The following is a 15,744-nucleotide window of genomic DNA, read 5'->3' as shown; positions in this document are numbered from 1 at the left end:
TCAAGCTTTATAATATGGTTTGGAATAGTCAGAGGAAGTCTGCATACATTTTCAGATCACAACTGTTGTGCCTTCCTGTTACTACGACTCTGACAACATTTGGATGTGATTTGCACAAAGATGAAAGCTAAGTAACTGTATGAGTCTACATATATATGTGTGTGTGCGTGCAGTAGTACATATTAAAAATTATTTGGGCCACAAATGGGTCTGAGACTTTTCTCTCTTTTCTGCTTTAGTGAATTTAGTTACAATAACTATCAACTATCAATTAGATGAATGCACAAGACACTTCTCCTATCAGCTCGAGGAGGTAGAAGCATTTGAACGCCATGTGCGGTAACTGAGAGTGCATGGCAACTACAGTTAGCAGAAAAGTTGAAACTAACACCTAACATTCAGAGTCTTGCTCTCTGAAGAAGCACTACTAAAACGCTAACTTACATTTACATTGCATTTATTCATTTGGCAGATGCTTTTGTTTAAAGTGATGTACGAATGTGTCACAATCCAAGGCAAAATAGAGCAAAGAGGAGCCTTCACAGTAATAAAGCAACTGGGCTGACACATTAACAATTCTGTAATGCCTCCTGTATGAAAACAATTTAAACAATAGCCGCTTTTATGTAATTAACAGAGTTATGAAACTGTTTTAAATCAGTGCAAATGAACACATTTCGAACATGACGTATAGTATTAATAAAGGGGTACTTGACCTTAACCAGTAGGGTTGGGTGTTTCAGACTAGAATGAGAGCCACGGATTTATGTAACACCCACAACAGGCTGCATCAGTGCTGAAAAATCTCATATTGGCACTGGCAGGGCCTGCTGGTCGTAACGTATGCGAGTCCTGGTTAAACAGTGTTACTGACTCGAGTTGGAGACATATTATGGTGCAGAGTAAAGAGAGAACGAGCTAAACACTTTCCTGAAATCTCCACCTCTTCTACATGCACTTCTCTTCCCAACAGGATTGATTAAAAGTGACTGGGCCCATTAATACTTTGATACAATGTATCTGTCGCGGGTGACACGGCAGGATGCGTGTTAACAGGGAGGATCATATTTAAAATGGTTCCGCTCAGCACACAGCAAAGGAATTAAACCTGGCCGCTTGGCAAACTTGTGAGCGCATGCGTTCTCTCATTTACTCTCTGTCTTCTCAACCTCTCCTCTTCCCATCTCCCCCATCCACTCCGCCCCTCTTTCTCTCCGCCGCTATCCCTCTTCTCCCAGTGATTATAAAGGTCTTTAGATCTAAGGAATGAAAGTATTACCAAAGGCACAGACAAGGCTTGTGATTTGGACAGCATGAATGAAAAATTACCCCTTTGTTCCCTTCGTCAATTGCATGTCTAATGAAATCAAAATCCTGATCGCATAATCAGAAGAGGGTCCTCCACCCGGAGAGAGACCTGATGTGATTTGTAACCTTTCTTTTCCTAAATGGAGATTAAGACAAATTTCCCTCACATTGTTCCCTGATGCACAAATGGATGGCAACTGAAAATCTTGGGAATCTGTCATTGAGGAGTCTTTTCCAAGAAATGAGCACAAAAAGCAAACATTATTCAGTCAAAAAAATGAACTGGGGGGGGGGCAAACCAGTTGGTGCTGTTTTCCCAAAACCTTGTCTGACCTGATTTTTAGGGTCCCTTGTCTGCACCAGTGACTCCCCTCAACCCAGCACTCAAGGTTAACAGGCTGTGGGACTAAACAACCTCGATCCAATGTCCTCTGCTCTGTGAAGTCCTACATCTTTCTGCTTTTGACTGATTAACCCATTGAGTGGTGGCAGTATATTGGCCAGGTTTAACAGTAACCTACCTGGACAATGCTAATTGTCCCCGCTGACCCGTCTCTGGCGCTGCACCCACTATTAGCCGCTTAGCTTTAGCCTGAGAGATGGAAACACTATGTCCATTTCAAAGCCGACGAAGGACCCCCGTCTCCCTCCGGATCACTTCGCTAATTAGTATTAATTACTCTTAATCCTAACCCCTAAATCCAATCACTGGCTTCCACTCTGTATGCCTGGCAGACTCTCTGCAGCCTCTGGTGGCACAGCTTTGTGGGAGAGGAGCTCTATTTTTAAGCTTGAAAGGTGGAGAAACCCTGGCATAGTGTTCAGGACCAAACTGTTTTTGCTGCTGTGACTCTCTCTACCAGAGGGAGTGAAAAACAACTAGGTCAGTGTCATAATTGTTCAAGTAAAACAATCCTTAATGTTTCGTGATAACACAATTTTAATTCCCTGCCTGGTAATTTGAAGAATTAATTGATTTCTCATATATGCTCATTAAGTCATTATTGTGTATACTCTGACTGAGGCTGCTAATTTGCATGGATGAAACATATGGAATCTAAATAATTAACCTGTTGGGACCCATTTTTATGAATAATCACAAACTGAGGACATAGAAAATGAGTGCAGTAATAAAAGAGTAATTGAGTAACCATTACATGTTGTACTTGTGATTGGTTTTCTCTGCTGGGTCGTATATAACATATATGAGAGATCCCCTTGGTGTACCATGTGCATCCTTTCAGTATCATCATTATGTGCAAACTCCAGCACCACAACTACACGTCACAAATATACCAATTAATTACGTTTGGACACTTCTGCAAGCTGCAGAGTCTCAGAACTAAGGCTGCAATGAATGATTATTTTCTTTAATATTTAATCTGCCAATTATTTTCTCGTTTGATCAATTAATCATTTAGTTTGGACATTTTTGAAAAAAATCCTGTTCCATGAATTTGGCCTTTAGCTTTGTACTGAGGCAGAGAGCCCTACCTGTGTTTCCTACACCCAGCTGGAAGGTGCTGCGGTCCTTGGTCAGCCCGTTGGTTTTGGGGCTCGCAGTGGGGGCGACGGTGGCCACAGCTCTGGGTGGTCGCTTCCCAGGAACTTTGACTGTTGTCCTCAGCAAGTCGATCTCTTTCCCATGCACATTCTGCATGTAGTCCTAAATATAAAGATGTAAACAGAACATGACAACAGTAAGTGGCCTGCACTCTACACAAGGAAGAGTCCAGATATTTCAAGGTATATCCCCCAATTCAGGGACCTGATTATACACAGTGGACCAACAAGAATCCAGGAATTATGGAAGAAAAACAAATTAAAAGACTATTCAATTTCCATCCCCATTAGTCACAACCCATCGTAGACCTTCCATCAAGCGTGTGTGATAGTGGAAAAATGATTGTAAAGCCATTATACATCACCTGTGCCCACGCCGTCTCTCCAAATAGCAAGATGTTGGGCTTAATGAATGCAAACAGTCTCATTCGCTTTCAATTTGGCCATTTGATTTGGTTTAAAGCGACTACGGCCCAAATGTGGGAAGCCAAGGTGAAAATCACTGGGCTCAGCAAAAAAAGACCCAGATAGAGGCGAGCTCGGCCTTTGCCGTCCCCCCACCGGCTCCTCTACTTTATTACCATGTCATAAAGCACTCATTTCTTTCCCAAGCCTCCTCGCTAATTACCCAGTGAGCGCTCTCATTTCATTTTATTGCTGGAATTAACAGCCAGATCGAAGCGTGCAAAGCTATTAAGATGTGTGATTAAGCCACATTCAATTAGTTTCTACAAACAATTTAATTGATGTAGCAGATAGAATTAACAGAAGGTGATTGTGTGGATGGCTTGGCTGACTGCGAAATTAAAGGCTCCCCTCTTCCATTCTCAGTCTGCCTTCCTCCCTCTTTCCTTCCTCCCTCTCTCCTTTTCTCAGTCTCTCTCTCTTCCCCTTCTCCCTTTTCTACTCCTTCTCTGCTCCACTGCTCCAAATGAGCTCGAGCTGTTACTGTGCTAATGTAACTGTCTCCCTGATTTCACCTCCCTCCGTAAGACAACAGATTCATAGATTCATAGACTGCCCTGATGACCTGTAATAGAGAGATAGCCTGTTCAGTCAATTACATACATCACTGTAGCACAGCGCTGCTCTGCTAATAACTGCTTGTAAATTTAACCACTAACACAGCGTCAGTGCAACAAGGCCGCACACAAGGTTCACGTCTAACTGTTGGGGCTTGCGTTCAAAGTTTGAGATGTCTCATTAGTTACTAGTTGCTGACTGAAATCTTTCATTTTACCTTCCCAAGTTATCTAAACACACCAAACAGAGGAAAGGAAGAATTAGAAAGTGATGGAAGGAATCAAAGGGGTTTTTGAGAAGGACGGCACCGGCTTCCTGAGCTGTCTGCTGCCAGCCAGCCGAGTGTTTAAGAGGTATTAGCGGCCCAGCAGGATTCTGACAAAGATGGATGTGGGAGGCTGGTCAGGCTCTGCTGCCATGCAGTGAGAACCATTATAAATACAAGCCAGCGTGGAGTCTAGGCGCGGCAGGCACGCAGTAGCACAGCCATGTCTCCATTAGCCGGCATCAGGGATATACACCACAGGGGGTGAAGCGATGACCACTAAGACACCCCGTTTCTTAATACTAATCTTAAAGTCACAAGGTTAGCTAATATAGCCACTGTATGAAGCAATACATCTGTAGAAATCATGAGCCTGTGTTGCTGTAATCCAGTTCTGTACAGCAGTGGTGGTAAAAATAATCGCATCAAGAGAACTGTGCTCAGTGGTTGAAAAAGTCCTACATTAAGCAGCAGCACCCTCGAGTACAAACACTAGTGTAACAAACACATAAAGGCGATTGGAAAAGGAATGGGGGGGTTGAGACTTACATGTAAACTGGGGTGGTAAGTGAGGACGCCATTATCACACAGTGTGACATATTTCTTTTTCCACTCCTTGTTGAGGGATTTGCCACTTCGCTTCAGAAGGATTCCCTGTAAGAGATACGGCATCACGGTGAGCACACGCTCCTCTCAAAGCAGCATGGTGGATGATATGAGCCATTATGGTTGTTAAATACCATCAAACGGCATTATTATTGTTATTGCTGATTTGTTATAGCAGGAACACCGAGGTTTGTGGTAAGTCACAAAGCAAATAAACAGCATTTTATGTGACAATTATGAAACAGCACAGAAGTGAAAATGTAGAACATATGTGAACTTAAGAGTCATTCATAATTAAAGCCCTTTAAATGTTTTATTTATTTTTTATTTTGTCATTTTTTCAGGTATATCATTTTAATTTACTAAAATTTGTAGACTAACATGTAAGATATATGTTTGTTTTTCTATTGTGACCTTTTAAGCCTCCAAAACTGGCCAAGTTCCTCTGGCTCAGAGACCATTCAGACAGAGAGACAATCCAATTTGCCAAACCTCCTCTCTGCATTCATACACATAACATGCTGAACTCTGGAAGACCTCTCAATCCTCGGATTAGGGAGTGTGATCTCCCCTCTTCAAAGCCCACTTAGCCTCTATTCTATTCTGCTTTATCATCTGGGGCCTTTTAGGGCCTCAGATGGTTTTCCTTATCTGCTGAGTAAATCCACTGGTAAACAATGCAGTTCCTCTGCTGGAGGTGACCAAACGCTACAGAGTGCAACAGCCAGGAGGCTCTCTGAGGTTAAATAGTGAGGAGGACCCCACTTAATTAGGGGATTAAGCCTGAGCAATGTTTGTTCTTTTACAGCCAGGGTCTGTGTGTGTGTGTGTGTGTGTGTGTGTGTGTGTGTGTGTATGTGAGCTAAAAAGGGGTCGGGGTTAAAGGGGTAGTGTTTTGCCTTAATCCTGATTAACACATCAGGAAGCGCTGACCCTTGGTGACCTGGGCACCAGGTTGTTTGCTGACAATCATCCTAATCCGAACCCTGATTCATCTGGGGGTGGCCAAGTACTGACTTCTAGCTGCATGCTGGGATTCAACAGTTTGGGCTTCTTCATATCTTATCGATATACCAGCTTTTCCCTTGAGTAGACATTAAAATACAGCTTAAACGTTTTCTATCCTTTCTACTCTTCTCTAGTAAAATCATTAAGTTGCAAAGTGTAGAAGAAAATTTTCCACTGGAATCTTAAGCTTTTCAAACACATACTAAGATCAGACAAAACAGACCAGCATCAGTGTTTCTTCTGTTGTTGAAGCTTAATACATTTTGTTTTTGTGTGTTTTATTTTTACGTACTGAACAAGTACCATAACGAGATGAGCACTGTAATAACATCAGATATTTAGAAAACAAAGAAGGGGAGGAGAAACAAAAATGGCCAAAAAAGGAGTATGATTCCTTAGTTTAGCTATTTTAGAACTATTGATACTTTCTGGGACTTCTGCCCAGACTCCTCTCAATTTATTCAATTAAAAAAAAACGTAAACAAGTTTTAAATGTCTCTCTAATCATATAAAGTAAATGATCCAGTCATAGGGCCTCTGGTGACATTATAATGCATGTTTTACAAGCAGTTATGTTGCTCATCTCCTGGTCCTACTGAAGCATACATAAATCTATACATGCAATCAGAGCAGAGCTTCGTATATTTACCAAAGCTGTAAAGCAGATCAATAAAGATACTAAGAAAATTGTGCGTAAATCTTTAGACTTTCTTTTTCTCTTGTTTTAATTAAAAACAGTTTATCATGGTTGTGACGTGTCCAGTAATATTTGAAAAAACTATGTATCATGATTATTCTGTTGTTTGTCATTTTGGTTTAGAGGCTGTTCTAAAGGCAGTATGTGTGGAATCCTGTGCTTGCCTTCAACACACATCACCCGAGATACACACACACACACACACACACACACACACACACGCACACACACACACACACACACACACACACACGCACACACACAAAGACATGAGTGTGTTCAGCCTGTGTGACATAAGGAAACAGGCCAATCGTCAGACGTGCGCTCTGTGTCCACACAATTGCCATATCTACACAGAGGAGATAGTGTCTTTCCCTGCTTTTGTCAGACGACCAGGAGAAAAGCTGCATCCTGCCACTGTGGCTGACTGATAGGCCGGCCCTTTGTGATAGGCCAGGGAGTGGGGAACACTGTGTGCTGGTGTGTGTGTGTGTGTGTGTGTGTGTGTGTGCTGGGTTGGGTTGGGGGTTCGGTGATGGGGTGGGATTGCCACAAACAGCTCCTCAGTAGTGAGTGCATTGTTATCCTCACTCAGTATTTGCTCACATTGACACTTTGATCTCCTTGATTGTGCATTTGACTGGCCGGGGGATCAGCTAGTCACACTAGTGGCCCCATCCATCCCTCCTACCACATCTGTAGCCAGACTCCCCCTCCAAAAAAATCCTTTGTAGATAAATGGGGGCTGGGGGGGTGATGGCTTATCTTGTTAAAAGTTGCAATGATACTCAGGGAAATTGGCCCTGGACTTTAGGAGGGAGCTCCCTATAATGTGTTGGATAAGAACAGCAGAGTTTACAGAACAGATTGCTCTGAGGGGGATTTTAATCCGTGAAAATCAACCTCAGATCACCTGAGCCAGGTCCTGCAGGGGATTACACTAATCTACATAAAACCAAGATCTTTACAGAGAACAAACAGAAATGCCATGTTGCTGGAACTGCCGCCTAAGAGTTTTAAGTAATGTTATGCTACCTGTTTTGTTTAAATTTTTTTAATTGAAGATGTGTACAAGTAAGTCAATATAAAGTTCTTAATAATCAACACTTCTTAATAAAAAAAAAAAAATCTATGTCATGAAACACTGCATCTGTAACCACTCACAGAGAAATCGACTGATAGATACAGTATCTGTTAAACTGTGGTTTCCCCAAAGTGTTATTTTCTGATTGAGCCATGGGGCTCGGAAGCGGCACCCTGCCATTATTTAAGCTGGACTGAAGCCTTGGCAATTTTCTTCCAAAAGGAATTAGACGGTCTGGCTCAACATAAAAAAAAAAGAAGACACTATCTTCTATCATTTGCAGGTAAAGAGGATAATATAAGGATGCTGACCCATTTTCAAAAGCTCTCATATAATCACGAGTGATTGCTAATCAATGTGATGTGTCAATTACTTCTCCTTCGGCTACAGTTGGATGTTAAGAAATGATCCTTTCTCAAATGTATAATTCACTGTTCACTACTCCCCATCTGGTCCTTTAAAGCAATATGCGAGTATATAAGTAGAAATAAAACAATGAAGACAATCGTAATGAAAAGAAAAAAGTATTGCAATGGAAAAATAGGTAAATATTTCAAAATAGAAAACAGAATGGTGATTATTTAATGTTGCACCATGTAACAAAATATAAAACTACCTTAACAAACTGTCAGATTAAAGCAAATTACTAGGACATCTAATGAAAGCTCTTACAAAAAATACCCATACACAATTATGAGCATTCATAAAATAATATGTCCACTAAAACCAAACATGTTTTTAGTAAAGGTGTCATCCATGATCTAAATTTAAGATTATTATCAAAACTGATAACAGGATTAGAATCATTATTTGCATTATCCAGAAGTCTTCAATTACACACGTGAATTTATCAGCAATTCATAATGTCAGAAATTGAATCACTGTGCCTTTATAGTATCAAAACTACACATTTTCAAGTTGATAGGTATGTGTTTTACACACACACACACACACATTTCTTTGTTAATAGCTGGTGTTATGTCTAAACCCCCAGCCTTCTTTACTCTTCAGCTACACATAAATTAAGTTGAAGTTAATTTATTATGTTGTATTATGTCGCCATCTAGTGGCTAAAGTAACACATGGCTGCCTGATCCACTATGGCCTATCAACTGATAAAATATCTAAAACACAGCATATAAACAACATTAAGAACATTACCTACACAAAGGGGATCATACTTACCCAGGGGATTATGGGAAATGTAGGAAAGAAGTCAATTAAAGTGCTTACCTGCTTGATGGGTATGGCCCTTCCACTGCCTATGCTGTCTGTTTTACTGTCAACGCTCTTTGTTTGTTCACTGGCTTTCCGTGACTGCAAGAAAACAAGAAGGTCAGTTAGCAAATGAAACGACACACTAACAACGAGGCAGTGTGGGAGTTGTGAGGTGTTTTTTTTGGGGTGTGTGTGTGCATGTGGGTGAGGGAGAGAAATAGACTGAGGGCCGGGGTGGGGGAGGTGAGGGGATGGTGTTCTGAGCATTTGCAATATTTTGTGAAGAAACTCAACTTTGCAAAATAAAAGTCTCAAAAGAAGCTTGAAATTAACAAACAAGCAGACCAGCAGAACAAACAGCAGTAACACTGACGTGCAAGTTCAAAAGAAAAATTTAAAAAAGAGACCAAACCAAGACAACACTAGACACATTTCAACACAGAGGAGACCAAGGACAACCAGACATTGAGTCATGACTCAGCCCTGAAACCCTTTGGGGGGATCCATCCCTCTGTTTGTGACCCAGTGGGCCCTTAGTGGCCCTGCAGATGAGCTGCTGCTATACCCAGTGTAGCCTCAGCTGTGCCTTTAGCATAGTTGCACTAATAAGAGCTTTCATAGCATGATAGACAAGTTAAAGTCCATAACAGGTTAAAGGGAGAGAAGGGAAAATGGTTATTTTAAAGAAAACATCAGTACAAGTAGCCTCCTCTGACCATTGACCTGGAAAACCTGTTGGGACATAAAATTATTTTGCAAATATCAAACAAGTGCAGTGTCAAAAATCACAGGAATGTATGAACATTTCAAGTTTCTGGTTGTGCCTGCAAAAGGAAAAATGGTTAGTAAATTGATAACCTTACATGGAAATAAATCATTTAAAAATAATCTTCCCACCCCAACACAAATAAGGAGATGAGGTACAGGCAGGGACAGACATGAGTGTGTATGGTCTCACTCAGAACATGAGAAATGTCCAGTCACCAATGGAGAAGAGGTAGAGTCTGACTTCAAGTAAACTGACTCTGGTGTTGATATTTTTTCCAACATTTTATTTTTTATGATGACTTGTTTAGCTTCTATACAGACACCATACAAAGCAAGTCACAAAGTTCACTTCAAAATATTCAACAGATTGAGCCAAACATTGCAGTTCCCACAAAATATAGGATGGACAATAAAGGCATTATTTCATATACTCCTTATATGTATGTACTTTTTATAGAGTACCATTGTAAATAAAATACAATACAAGATATACAGAGGTCTATATTTTCATCAATCCGTTCATGATAGAAAAGCCATTATGCAAGAGTTCATAATCTCTGTACCAAACCTAAACTGAGACAAATAAAAATAAACAAAGGAATAAAAACAACTAAATGTGCAAAAACAAATTAAATAAATAAAAGGTAAACAGACGTTAAGTTTAACTACATTCATACAAGTCGGTGCAACCCAGTTTCATTCGTTGGCAACTTTCAGTGTAATACCTCAACACCCTGACATACTACCCTGATTTTTATGAAGGCCTTCATAAAATTACTACAAATGACTCAAATCTAAAATACCTCTATGATAATACATTTATATGACATTTTCAGTTCCATTCAATACTTTAATACTGCCTGGAAAATAAGAAGGAATCAAACAGAAACTGACCAAATGATTGTAGGAAATTCTTAAAGGAAGAACAAAAAACAACTTGGCACCTCGAGTCCTTGAGTCCTCAGTTATGGCAAAAGGCAGTGTGATGTCATGTAAGAAAAGGTTGTGTCCTTTGGGTGGCTGGATAACAGTTCCAAGAGTGACTTGACTGTACAGCGTGTTTTTGTTATGGGGGTGTCTGAATGAGAGTGGGGCCAGGGGCCAGGGGTGGACGGGGCATTTCCAGAAGAGTCCCTACAGTCTGTCTCACGTCGTGATATTTGACAGTCTACTTTGAGTGCGCTCAAACACTCAAATGGACTCGACTTTCGGCTGCGTTAGACGCAAAGTCCTATGGTTTCCGTATAGTGCGAGTTCTATGCATTACCCTAAATGCAATAAAGCACCGAGAGTAAAGCAGCAACAAGCTTTAAGTCCTCAATCATTAATCTCCTCTCTATCAGGACTGGCAAAGCAGGGGGACTCTTTTTTTTAACCATCATGGTCTTCTAATTCGGAAGGAGTTGGAAAGCCCTTTTTGTTGATGAAAGGTTGGAAACAGAAGCACAAATCTGCAAATATTGAAAAACAGTGTGAAATGGTTATTTTAAATTTTTTTTTGTTTGTTTGTTTTTGTTTTGTTTGCTTTGTGGAGATCCAGAAACAAGTCAAGGGACTGAAAACATAAAATGGGAAACATCGAATGGCAGACATTGATAAATGGACTGAATGAATATGAATGAACGAGTGGGATAGAGTTAAGTATAAAAATGCTGTTATAATCACCTAACAGTGTGCTCTGACACAAAAAAGGGACAGACAGCCTGAAGACATCAGGAAACCACAGACAGACTACAAAACAGACTGTTTAGAGTTATTGACCATGGAAGCACTAGGAAAGAGTAATGTGTACTGTGCTGACACCTAGTGGTCGAGGACAGTTATGGAAAAAACTGTCTGAAATGCGGTTGGTGAGTCTGATTTGTGAAGGCGGTGAAGAGAGCAAAGACAGGGTGACAAGATCTTATGCAGTAAAGCTTGGAGTTTTAATTACTTAATAAAACAGTCAAACTAATGCATTATTTTTAAAAATTCACCTATTTCAAGGGGCTTTTCTAATAAACTTCATCTGATGTTTTTTGTAGTCAGATTCAATTTGGGCCAAAACTATAGACCCAAAGTAATTATTTTTCTCTCCAATATTGTTAACTCAATACACTGAACATTGCATACAATTTTTCTTAATTCAAGAGTCCCAGTGCCAGTGCCATGAATCTGACAAACAGTTTTATATGTAATTACAAGTGGACAGAAAAAACATTCTTGGACCAATGTTCTTTATAAAATTAGAACAAAATACACTGTATGTAATGAATAAAGTGAGTCTGATATTGATCCATCAACTCTCGTCTACTAAGGACATTAAGGCATATTTTCTTTCATTGTGTACTTCTCTTCAAACTCCCAAAATCAACAGAAGGTGGACTACTTACAAGAGTGTGACTAGAAAACATGGATGGCAACCTGCTCGATCAGTGAACTTTTAGAGAACTTGTTCTTTGTAAGACAGAGGTCAATTTATTTTTAGAACGAACAAAGCTAGGAAGGGGACATCCTCGATATTGTTGCGCTGATGAAATATTTTCTGTTGTTTTGTAAAATGGCAAAAGGTTGGGACTGTAAGTCTTCCTCTCCTGAACCCATTGCACTCTTCAAGTGTCACTGAAGAAGTGTCGACATCGCCCCTTTAGCTTTCCGTCCCATCCTCCTCCTCTGCTTCCTCCTCCTCCTTCTTTCCTCCCTCACCCTCCCTCCTCCCACCCTCGGCTCGCCGCTCCTCAGAAGGTCATGAGCTGAAACTCCCGCTCGGCTTGCCACTCCGGCACCCACACTGGGTAGGTGGCGTGCTTCGGCATCTCCATGATTCGGACGGGGAGAGGCTCATTTCTCTGGTGGACATGGTTAGTCACTACCTAGCAGGGGGAAGGGAGACAACAAGGGGAGCTAGCACACAGCCTGTACTGCTCGGAGGCCACAAAGCCTGTGGCTCCCACAGCAGCTGGGGCAAAAGGGTGAAGGCAGTAGAAAAAATAGAGGAGGGGAGGGATAGATGGGGAAGTTAGAAAAGGAGTTATTTAGAAAGAAACAGGGGAGAGAGAAGGAGAGAGGAAGGTGGGAGACACGAATCAAAGGGCATCATAGGAGGAGAGATGGGAAGACAGGTGGAGGAGAATTCAGAAGTGGGGAAGGGTAGATTTACCAGGGAGGACTGAGAAAAGAAGAAATCTCATGTAGCCTGATCTCTGGTTTATATAACTCTCAAGATTCTGGAGAAAAATAAAACTTAAGAAGTTAAGGGGAATTTTACTTTTGGAAAACATGAGTGAGCCAAACAGTTAGCTGAGGGGTTTTGGGAGGTACAAAACAGCTCTCCACAGAATTATTTCATTAATTTGAAAAATAACAACACTGTATTTGGTAGGGGTTCTACAGACCTCCCTGAGCTTGGAGAGGCCAGGGTCTGGCTACGTGAGATTAGGAAAGGCTTTGCAGCAAAGAAGGAAGCTGGTGTAGGAAGGAAGAGAGAGAAGGATAGGGAGTGCAGGCTGGGTAGAAGAAGAGGGCTACAAGTAAAAGACAAGCTTAGGACAGCTAAGGAAATTAGACTGGTTAGTGCACACATATGCTATTGGTTAGAGCAAAGGGCAAATACGACAGGACATGGGGTAAAGAACAGGCAGACAGGGGTCGGGATGCTGGTGTGCTACTGAATCTTGGTGGTCAAGATCAAATTTGGACCAGAATTGAAGTGGGACTAGGAGGATTGGGAAGTTATCTAGACTCAGCGAGATGGTTAGTGGGCAGTTAGAGCATTTCTATCTGGAGCTGGGTTTTTGGAGGGTGCGAGCTGTTTGTTGCTGCCATCTCTCCCCAAAAGGGAAGTCACTGAAAAGAAAGGATCTAGTAAAAATAAGAGGGGTGGGGGGAGGGAGGTCAAAGATTTAGACAGAGCAGAGGGCCCAGTTTGTTATGGGTGAGATGAGAAACTTAATGCATTTGCACTTCCTACATCCAATTAGAAAAGAAAAAGAACATGAAAAGAGTTTATGTTTTTACCACAGTGCTTTACTTTAATATTTGTTTTAAGGTTTTATTTTTTGGAGCAGTTCGGGGAGCTTATGTAATTTCTATTTAGTCTTTTTCTCCTTTGCTTGTGCTGTGAACAAGACGCTTTTTTTTGCCTGCATCGGAGGCAGGAGAGGTGGCTTTGATGCATTTCGAGCTACCTGTCTCCCTCTGGTGGACAAAGTGAGCCTGGCAACATGCCTTCTAGTAGTGTGAGTGGGTGTTGCTTTGCATCAGCTGTCGCATACTTACTGTGAAAATGTTAGAGCGGCGCTTTGACTGCTTGCGGATGGGCGTGGGCGTATTGGAGGCAGCGATGGTCTCAATGCGCATCTCCCGCTGACTTATGCTGGGGGTGGAGGGAACAGAGGAGGAGTAGTCACTGAATGCTCCCCCACCATTGGCCGCCTGGGGAGCAAGAGAGATTAAGAGGAACCGACAGAAATCAGAAGAAGGAAGACAGAGGAAATGAGATTGAAAGTCAGAAAAGGAGAGGGAATAAATATGATAAATAAGCACATGTATTTTGATAGAACTAACATGGACTAAATCTTTATTCCACATTCACAGTCGAAGGACTTATAGTAATAACTAATACGTAAAACGAGTTTGCTGGAGATATAATAGTGTAAAACTCTAGATTAAGGTTACATGATCAGTAAGTACAACAGAGTGCTGTCTGTCTTCATTTTACCTGGTTAATATGAACAGAGGGGAGAGACGCAGCGGGGACTGATGAGTGGCTGGGAGAGTTAGGCAGAGATTTGCATGGACCAATGGAGAGCTGCTGCTTTTTCCTCATGGCCACAACCTTCTGGGCAACTGGAGGAGAAAAGGGCAAAGCCACATTAACATATTAACATTGCTTATTAGTCCTTTAAAGTCTCAGGTGATAAGCGACAGAGATGGTTTATACACATCTTGGGGGAAAAGGTACCTCTGTTCACCAAAAAAATGTACTTAGACAACATGATACTTGCATTTGTCCCTGTCATTCACTGAGCTCTACAGTAGGATGTTAGCCAAATCCCACTACTGTCACCATCTGAACAACCTGATTTGCCATGCAGTTGGCGCAACACGTCATTTAATTCACGGCACACTCAAGTGGGGGACTGGGTGGAGCAAAACGGATGGAGGGAAGTGATGTTCACGGATCCGTGGCGTGAATTAGCATTGAGGGAAAGACAGATGATTTGAAGTTGCACTGACAGCTGGGACCTTAACACCCGACTGCCTGCTACAGCATGGCAAATACATGAAGAAGACAAGCTGTTACAGAGCGACTCCTCCAGACAGCCAACACTCCTTCATCTCTTTTAATTATTTCAAATTGGGCTTCAGGAAGCAATTAAGGCACCGAGGAAAGACAACGTGCCGTGCATCAACAGACAATGAAATGCAAAGTGAATATTGTGTTACATATTCAGATGTTTTGTGAAGGGATGACAGGCTGTCAAAGGAGCTGCAGCCTTAGGGAGTGATGTGCCAGAGTTGAAGCAGCTGAATTTCCAAATGACAGTTTCATGACTTCAATTACAAATTCAGGGAAAAACTCAGTTTCCAGATACTTTTCAGAGACATTAAAAGTGTTTTTCACCATTTATACACACGACAATATTAACTGGTCTCTGCAGGCTTAGAGCACCACATTTGTATGCAACCCTATATCATGAGTTTAGCTTCTATAATTAATAAATGTATTGTTTGACAGTGGTTTTTAATTTAAAATGTCTGCTGTATCATTGAAGTGAGCCTGTTACTATTCCTCCGCTGTTCACTGAGTGTGCTGACAATCACAGCTGCTGAGCACACAGTGTAAAGAATATTAATGTCTCCATGTGAGTCGAGCACGCACAGACATTTATGTATGTTGCAGGCAATAACTCACAACAGGAAGTACTTTACAATTAGCCTGGGGATGAAGAGAAGAAGTCATAATTTGTGAATCCAAGATTTTCAGGTTGGTCTAATTGCATAACTGATGAACTAGCTCATAATTTTGCACTTACCTAGGCTAGGGCCTAATATGACCCCTTTATTTGAAATGGGAATTGATCATAAACATCAGCTCCAGATTCAGTTTCTGTTAGTCGATTAATTATTTCAGGTGCAAGAAAAGCAATAGCAATCAAATACAGTTTTAAAATCTGTGTCACAATCAAATGGGGGTAAGTGAAGTGTGCTGCACCCTAAAGC

The 15,744-nt window shown here is 41.3% G+C and overlaps 1 protein-coding gene across 3 annotated transcripts in view; it reads right to left on the bottom strand.

The window, feature by feature from the left end:
* Positions 1 to 15,744, bottom strand: part of agap3 (ArfGAP with GTPase domain, ankyrin repeat and PH domain 3) — a 112,148-nt gene that overhangs the window by 35,367 nt on the left and 61,037 nt on the right. For 2 of the 3 annotated variants that reach the window (XM_020595922.1, XM_020595921.1), the window contains 5 exons: positions 14,240 to 14,367; positions 13,798 to 13,953; positions 8,788 to 8,871; positions 4,709 to 4,813; positions 2,803 to 2,974 (listed from right to left, as the gene is read on the bottom strand). In XM_020595922.1, the coding sequence (XP_020451578.1) occupies positions 2,803 to 2,974; positions 4,709 to 4,813; positions 8,788 to 8,871; positions 13,798 to 13,953; positions 14,240 to 14,367 (645 nt within the window). The other variant, XM_020595923.1, reaches the window with a different exon arrangement.

This window comes from Monopterus albus, unplaced genomic scaffold (genome assembly GCF_001952655.1).
Source record: "Monopterus albus unplaced genomic scaffold, M_albus_1.0 scaffold28.1, whole genome shotgun sequence".
In the NCBI taxonomy this organism is placed as follows: domain Eukaryota; kingdom Metazoa; phylum Chordata; class Actinopteri; order Synbranchiformes; family Synbranchidae; genus Monopterus; species Monopterus albus.
Note: the sequence above shows the minus strand (reverse complement) of the source record. Positions and strands in the feature narration are given on the sequence as shown.